At 41.4% G+C, this 9005-nt stretch overlaps 1 protein-coding gene across 2 annotated transcripts in view; it reads left to right on the top strand.

The window, feature by feature from the left end:
• Positions 1–5844: 5844 nt before the first annotated feature.
• Positions 5845–9005, top strand: part of cfap73 (cilia and flagella associated protein 73) — a 15134-nt gene continuing 11973 nt past the window's right edge. Inside the window, exons 1-2 of one of the 2 annotated variants that reach the window (XM_043715846.1) lie at positions 5845–6020; positions 7677–7782. In XM_043715846.1, the coding sequence (XP_043571781.1) occupies positions 7681–7782 (102 nt within the window). In that variant the 5' untranslated portion in view covers positions 5845–6020; positions 7677–7680. Of the gene's footprint in view, positions 6021–7413; positions 7783–9005 lie in introns of those variants that run through there. The other variant, XM_043715847.1, reaches the window with a different exon arrangement.

Genomic DNA, 9005 nt, shown 5'->3' with positions numbered 1-9005 from the left:
CATTTCTCCCAGCTGTCAGCTCACCTCCAGTAGACTGGGAAAATTCAGGCCATAATATTGGCAATAAGATGTCAACACCAAGGTGGCTGTACTGTAGGTGCATAAATCATCCACACATCTCTTGGCCAGAAATTTATGAAATTTATCTGAAGAAATCTGTTGGCAACACTACCTACAAAAGTAATATATATTATATATTATTAACAGGCACATACAAAAGGTTGATCATGAATTCCAGAAAACCCAAAAATGCTTTTACCTGTTTGACATAACTTTATGATTTATGTGGTATCAATGGGTGTGTCTCTTTGTTGTTCCCCTGTGTGGTCATCAGAGGGTAACAATGAAAGTAATTTTCTCACCAGCCTCTCCACTAATAACTAGGTGTTGCTTTGTGAGAACAAAGTAGAGATTGTGTACACAGTAATTTTTAGTTTTCAGATCAGAGTGGTGTTGGAAAAGCACAGCAGTCAGGCAGCTTCTGAGGAGCAGGAAAATCAATATTTCGGGCAAAAGCCCTTCTTCAGGAATAGAGGCAGGAAGCTTCCAAGGGTGGAGAGATAAATGGGGAGGGGGTGGGGCCGGGGGATTAGGTGGGAAGGGAGATTGTCAGGTAGGACAGGTCATGGGGACGGTGCTAAGCTGGAAGGATGGAACTGAGGTAAGGTGGGTGGGGGAGGGAAATTGAGGAAACTGGTGAAGACCACAGTGATTTTTACTCAAGTAAAACCCACAACTAGGTGAACGATAGCACAGGAAGGATAGCAACATCAAATTGGCTATCGAATTGCTGAAAGTGCACCCTCCAGCGGATGTAGATAACAATGACCCAGTCTTCAAATCTTCAGGAAACAAGCCAACATCCTTATCCTTAACTTAATCTTCAAAAACTCCTCTCAAAACTGCCTGTTTGTAGTTCTACTTGGTCAGCTGAAGTTCAAGGGATCAGTATTTTAAGTTTGCTTTTTGTTAGCTGATTATGATGATGAATTACTGAACCAGGATTTTTTTTTCATGTGAACCCATTCTGGCACACTAATATATTTCAGGGAAGGAAATCTGCCAACCTCACCTGGTCTGGCCTGGTGACTCCAGATCCACAGCAATATGGTTGACTCTCAACTGCCCTCTGAAATAGCCTAGCAAGCCAATTCAATTGTATCAATTGTTACAAAATCTCAACAAAGAAATGAAACCAGATGAACTTCCTGGCATGGATCCAGGCACTGGAAAAGACAACGGCAGAAACAGTCCTGTCGACCCAGCAAAGTCGTCCTCACTAAATCTGGGGGGTAGTGCCAAAATTGAGAGAGCTGTCCGACATAGTGGTCAAGCAACAGCCTGACATAGTCATACTCACAGAATCATATCTTACAGACACCATTCCAGACACCATCATCACCATCCCTCGGTATGTTCTGTCTCGCTGGTGGGACAGAACCCAGCAAAGGTGGCGGCACAGTGTAACACAGTAAGGAGGGAGTTGCCCTGGGAGTCCTCAACATTGACCTCAGGCCCCATGAAGCCTCATGAGTTCAGGTTAAACAAGGAAACCTCCTGTTGATTATAACCATCCTCCCTCAGCTGATGAATTAGTACTACTCCATGTTGAATGACACTTTGGGGAAGCACTGAGGGTAGCAAGGGCTCAAAACATACTCTGGGTGGGGGATTTCAATGTCCACCACTAAAAGTGGCTTGGCAGCAGTACTACTGATCAAGCTGGTCAGGGCCCAAAGGACAAAGCTGCTAGACTGGGTCTGCAGTGGGTAGTGAGGGAACTAACAAGAAGGAAAAACATACTTGATTTCATCCTTACCAATTTGCCAGTTACAAATGCATCTATCCATGGCAGTATCAGTAAGAGTGACCGTCACATGTCCTTGTGGAGACAAAGTCCCGCCTTCAAAGCCCTCTATTGTGTTGTGTGGTACTATCACCTTGCTAAGTGGTACAGACTTTGAAAGATCTAGCAACTCAAGACTTGCATCCATGAGGTGCTGTAGGCCATCAACAGCAGCAGAATTATACTCTAGCATATGGCGCAGCATATCTCCCACTCAACTATTGCCATCAGGTCTCAGGAATCAACTCTGGTTCAATGGAAAGTGCAGGAGGGCATGTCTGAAGCAGCACCAGACATACCTAAAAATGAGGTGTCAACTTGGTAAAGCTACCAAACAGAATTACTTGCATACGCATAAGCAGCTATGATACACAGAGCTAAGCCAACCCATAATCAAAGACTCAGATTTAAGCTCTGCAGTGCTGCCACATCCAGTTGTGAATGGTAATGGACAATTAAACAACACATTAAAGGAGGACACTCCGCAAATATCCCGACCCTCAATGATGGAAGAGCCCAAAACATCAGTGCTAAAATCAATGCTGAAGCATATGCAGCAATTTTTGCACAGGATGATCCACCTCGGTCTCCTCCAGTGGTCCCCAGCATTACAGATAACCAGTCTTCAGCCAATTCAGTTCAGTTCACGTGATATCAAGAAATGGTTGGAGACACTTTATACTGTGAAGGCTATGGACCTTGACAACATTCCAGCAATAGTACTGAAAACTAGTGCTCCAGAACATGCCACTCCCCTAGTCAGGCTGTTCCAGTACAGTTACAACATTGGCATCTACCCAACAATGTGGAAAACTGCCTTGGTATGGTCTGTACACACAAAGCAGGACAAATCCAACCAAGCCAATTACCACACATCAGTTTCCTCTTGATTATCAGTAAAATGACAAAAGGTGTCATTAATAGTGCTATCAAACAGTACCTACTCAGCAATAATCTGCTCAGTGATGTCCAGTTCCTGGGCCACTCAGCTCCTGACCTCATTTCAGCCGTGGTTCAAACATTGTCAAAAGAACTGAATTCCAGAGGTGAGGTGAGAGTGTCAGCCCTTGACATCAAGGTTGACTGAGTGTGGCATCAAGGAGCCTGAACAAAACTAGAATCAGTGGGTATGAGGGACAACTTTTCCACTGGCTGTAGTCATACCTGGCACATGGAAGGGTGGTCTTGGTAGTTGGAGGTCAGTCATCTCAGCTCCAGGGTATCTCTGCAGGAGTTCTTCAGAGTAGTGTCCGAGTCCCAACCACCTTCAACTGCTTCATCAATGACATTCCCTCCATCATAACGTCAGAAGTGTGAGTGTTCACTGATTTGACAATATTCAGCACAATTCATAACTCCTGAGATGCTGAAGCAGTCTATGTTCAAATGCAACAAGATCTGAACATTTACAGGTTTGGGCAGAAAAGTGGCAAGTAATATTCTCACCACAAAAATACCAGGCAATGGCTGCCTCCAATAACAGGCAATCTAACTACTGACCTTTGACATTCAACACAGGGCCTTCCAACAAACTTATGGAGAAGGCTTCCTTGAAGAGTTCACAATAGAACACCTTCTCTGAATCCCCCGCTGTCAACATCATGGGGGTTACCGTTGACCAGAAACTGAACTGGTCGCATCACATAAACACAATGGCTACAAGAGTAAGTCAGAGGCTGGGAATACTGCAGTGAGTAACTCACCTGCTGACTTTTCAAAGCCTGTCCATCATCTATAGGGCACAAGTCAGGAGTGGGTTGGAAAATTCCCACTTGCCTGGATGGGTGCAGCTCCAATAACTCTCAAGAAGCTTGACACCATCCAGAGCAAAGCCCACTTGATTGGCATCACATTCACAAACATCCACACCCTCCACCACCAACACTCAGTAGCAGTACTATCTCCAAGATGCACTGCAGAAATTCACCTAAAATCCTGAGACAGCACCTTCTAAACTCATAACCATTTCCATCTGGAAGAACAAGGACAGCAGGTACATGGGAACACCACCACCTGAAAGTTCTCCATCACGCTACTCACCATCCTGAGTTGGAAATATATCACTGTGCCTTCACTATCGCTGGGTTAACATCCTGGAAATCCAGTGGCATTGTGGGTCTACCTACAGAACGTGGAGTGCAGCAGTTCAAGAAGATAGCTCACCATCACCTTCTCAAGGGCAAATAGGGATTGGAAATGCATGATGGCCAATCAGCGATGCCCACGATCCACAAGTTGAAATAAAAACATGTTAATGATGCAACTTGCAAGTCATCACAATGCAAAGGCAGTATGTTGTCCCACTGATATTATCTAAAAGACCATCAGGCAAAGAAGCAGAAGTAGGCCATTTGGTGCATCAAGCCTGCATGACCATTCAATAAGATCATGGCTGATCTGATAATCCTCAGCTTTATCTTCCCACTTTTCCCCCATTTCCTTTTATTTCCTTACCAATTAAAATCTGTCTTAATGACCCAGCCTCTATTGCCCACAACCCTCTGAGAGAAGACATTTCTCTCTCCTGTGTGTCTTCTTTCTCTGCAATCATGACCACTGGTTCTACACAAGAAGAATCAGCCTCTCTTTGTGTCTTCTTGCCACTTGCCTTTCCACCTGTTTGTCATCTGCAAGCTTGACAATAATATGGTCACTTCCCTCATCTAATATTAGTATCTTGTCAACAACTATGACCAGAATTTAAGATTTCCAGAATCTAAAGATTTATTACCAGTCTCTCAACTATTTCTGTAGCTACTTTTAATGTCATTTGATGCAGCCCATTAGTTCTAGGGAACTTATTAGCCTTTTCTTCCCTCTCATAGATTTTCTCTAGTGATAATTATTGTATTTGTTTCATTTCCCCTTTGCCCCTTGACTATTTCATATTTTTTCAAATTCTATTCCGGTCTTCTACTATGAGGAGGGAGGCAAAATATTCATTCAACTCTTCTGCAATTTACTGGTTCCCCATTATTATTTCCCAGCCTCATTTGTTAAGAGGACTAAATTCTCTTTTCCTTTTTTATATAATTAGATAAGTTAATGGTTTTGATAACATGTCTTAGCCTCAGACCAACAATTACATCTTGGACTGGGTTGTGAGCTTTTCATTCCCACTATAATCAACTTTTGAGTTTGCTATTTATAACAACTTATTTACACTTGTGCTGAGACACTGCATTTATTAGTACCTGGGGTGAGTGTACTCACAATGATTTCACTTGCAATCCATGCAGATAGCAAAAAAGAGATTTACATCACACCAAATCAGACCACATTAAAACTCAAACATAAAGAAGAGCAATGCCATCTTCTGAAACATTAACTTATAATAACCTCATCAAATAGTTTGAAAATATCTGTATTTAAACATGCTTAGGGTAATAGCACATCTGGTTGCCTTAACTGTTTTCCACTGATAGTCGGAGTCAAACAAATGATTCATGTGCTATTTGGGAAGACGTGTCCACATATGACTTAGAAGGGCTGCTCTAAGATTCTTCAGGGTTATGTTAAAAATGACTTACCATTGCAGTTGTAAATCTTTGTCAATCCATAAGGGTAGTCTTTTTGGAAGAACATGACAGGCTTTTCAAAGTGGAGGATGGACACCAACAAAGGCAGTGTCATTTTGAGAAACAGGCAGGCAATCAAGCAGAAAAAATCCTCAAAGGGAGAAGGTTTAATCCTTGGACTGTCAGATAGAATACAGAGCGCTGTTCTGTTTATTGGATCTGACTACCCACTGGTTTGGATAACATTGCATGTTCTTTATTTAGTATTGTTACATAACTATAGGTTGGACTGATTGAACTAAGTGACAGTTCATATTGCTATGTGCATTTCACCTTAATATAGCAACTCATGATTTGAATGAAACATCACCTCATCTGTTGTTAATCCTGACTGATTTTTGAGAGATTGAAGAAACATCTGCGCAAAATGCCTGAATATCTGATCCTGATTGCATTGGAATAGTGTAGTTAAATCCCCAGGTTACTTTATTGTTTCAATATTATACTAATGAACACAATATGTATGGACTAAAAGTAAAAAGATCAGACTGCTCACAACAGTGATTAATACCATGGCACTCTCAAAGGTATCAATATTATGTACAGCTGAATCTATGCTAGTTTTGGAAATCCAACAGGCTTTTGACCAGTGCAAGGTGAGTTCCATGGCAGTAGGTCTGCCTTTCCTCTGACTCTCCAATTATAGATATTTTCAAACTATTTAATGAGGTTATTATAAGTTAATGTTTCAGAAGATGGCATTGCTCTTCTTTATGTTTAAGTTTTAATGTGGTCTGATTTGGTGTGATGTAAATCTCTTTTTTTGCTATCTGCATGTTGATTTTGAATAGCTTGATAGATGTGAAGCAAGATTATGCGGTAGTGGTGTCATTCTAATTCTTTTTAAATAAACAGCTCATCCTTATTTTTATATTTGCTGTTTGCAGGTTTCCTCAGAAGGTTGTTGGAATTAGTAATTCAATATTTATGAATCCACACAGAAATCCAAGTATTATTCATTAAAGGATAAATTTAATAAAGAACTTATTATACATATTATATACAGGACATTTATTCACTGGTCAAGTCATAAAGTCGTAGAATAATACAACAGGTATCCTAAATGCAAAGGAAGTTGAAGGGAGAGTTGGTAGAGGTGTACAAGGTTATACAGGTTTGCAGTGAAGTAGACAAAGAAAAGTTGTTGTTATGGTATAAGGATAAGGGAACACAGATTTAAAGTTGTGGGCAAAAGATAAGGTGGAATGTGAGGATTAAATTAACCTATGAGTGGTAATGACCTGGAACGCACTGCCTATGATGGTGGTGAAAACAGAGAAGATCAGTGATTTCAAAAGGAAATTATATGGGCACTTGAGAGAAATTAATTTGCAGGGGCAATTGGGTTAGAATCACGAACTGGAACAAGCAAGATTGCTCCACAGAGAGCCAGCATGGACAAGATGGACCAAATTGGTGGCCTCAGTACTGCTGTGACTCTGTAACCAAGTCAGTAGGATTCAGGAGAGAGTAAATGCAGAGGAATCTCTGAGATTGTCGCAGAAACTGTTATGCCAGAGAAAAGTGAACTTTAGACCAAGAACTTAAGAAAAGGGATGGATATGTCCTTGACAGGCTAGTGAGAATAGTTCTACCAGGCACTGGAGAAAGAATGTACATGGAAGTAAATAAATGGGATACAGAGAAATGTACAAAATAGTTTGACAGGCATGTGATTGTGCCTCCGTGAGTACGCGATTGGCTAAATTTGAAAATAATCGTGTGCTGCTTAAGTCATTTGTGGAAACCATGGTACCATGGGAGTGGCACGGTGGTAAGCACTGCTGCCTCACAGCGCCAGAGACCCGGGTTCAATTCCCGACTCAGGCGACTGACTGTGTGGAGTTTGCACATTCTCCCCGTGTCTGCGTGGGTTTCCTCCGGTTTCCTCCCACAGTCCAAAGATGTGCAGGTCAGGTGAATTGGCCATGCTAAATTGCCCGTAGTGTTAGGTAAAAGGGGTAAATGTAGGGGAATGGGTGGGTTGCGCTTCGGCGGGTCGTGTGGACTTGTTGGGCCGAAGGGCCTGTTTCCACACTGAAAGTAATCTAATTTCCATATTCTTGATTGCAAGGTGTCAAGTAAAAATCATATCTGAAGGGTATGTTTTAGTATAACAAAATGAATCAAATCTTCTGTTGATTAATTTGAAAGTTCTCCATGCTGCATATAATATTGTAAAATGAAGCTGAGAGTGGGAAGAGTAGTGACATATATGAATTGAGTTATTTTTTTCTCTTGTTTTATCAAAGCCAAATGCCGATCCATGACGAGATTCCCTTAAATAATACCATGGTGTTACTGGAGAAAAGACGAGAATTGGCAGAGGTGGAAGCAGCTCTTGCTGCTCAAAAGGAGGTAAAAGAAACTGACAAACCAGTGTTCAGAATTTTAAAAATAATATACAGAGAATGCTATTAATAATCTCCTTTCACTTAGATTTTACCCCCAAAATAACTGCCTTTCTTCATATTGAATTTATTTACAAATTAGCAAATGATGCTCAACACAGGTGACTGAGGTGTCAGTAGGGGAGCACTTTGGGGCCAGCGACCATAATTCTATTCGTTTTAAAATAGTGATGGAAAAGGATAGACCAGATCTAAAAGTTGAAGTTTTAAATTGGAGAAAGGCCAATTTTGACGGTATTAGGCAAGAACTTTCGAAAGCTGATTGGAGGCAGATGTTCGCAGGTAAAGGGATGGCTGAAAAATGGGAAGCCTTCAGAAATGAGATAACAAGAATCCAGAGAAAGTATATTCCTGTCAGGGTGAAAGGGAAGGCTGGTGGGTATAGGGAATGCTGGATGACTAAAAAATGTGAGGGTTTGGTTAAGAAAAAGGAAGCATATGTCAGGTATAGACAGGATAGATCGAGTGAATCCTTAGAAGAGTATAAAGAAAGTAGGAGTATACTTAAGAGGGAAATCAGGAGGGCAAAAAGGGGACATGAGATAGCTTTGGCAAATAGAATTAAGAAGAATCAAAAACGTTTTTACAAATATATTAAGGACAAAAGGGTAACTAGGGAGAGAAGAGGGCCCCTCAAAGATCAGCAAGGCAGCCTTTGTGTGGAGCCACAGAAAATGGAGGAGATACTAAATTAATATTTTGCATCAGTATTACTGTGGAAAAGGATATAGAAGATATAGACTGTAGGGAAATAGATGGTGACATCTTGCAAAATGTCCAGATTACAGAGGAGGAAGTGCTGGATGTCTTGAAATGGTTAAAAGTAGATAAATCCCCAGGACCTGATCAGATGTACCCGAGAACTCTGTGGGAAGCCAGACAAGTGATTGCTGGGCCTCTTGCTGAGATATTTGTATCATCGATAGTCACAAGTGAGGTGCCGGAAGAATGGAGATTGGCAAATGTGATGTCACGGTTTAAAAAGGGCAGTAAAGACAAACCAGGGAACTATAGACCAGTGAGCCTGACCTCGGTGGTGGGCAAGTTGTTGGAGGGAATCCTGAGGGACAAGATGTACATGTATTTGGAAAGGCAAGGACTGATTAGGGATAGTCAACATGGCTTTGTGCGTGGGAAATCATGTCTCACAAACTTGATTGAGTTTTTTGA

The sequence above is a fragment of the Chiloscyllium plagiosum genome, chromosome 25 (assembly GCF_004010195.1).
Source record: "Chiloscyllium plagiosum isolate BGI_BamShark_2017 chromosome 25, ASM401019v2, whole genome shotgun sequence".
In the NCBI taxonomy this organism is placed as follows: domain Eukaryota; kingdom Metazoa; phylum Chordata; class Chondrichthyes; order Orectolobiformes; family Hemiscylliidae; genus Chiloscyllium; species Chiloscyllium plagiosum.
The sequence above is the reverse complement of the archived record's forward strand: the minus strand, read 5'-3'. Positions and strand labels throughout refer to the sequence as shown.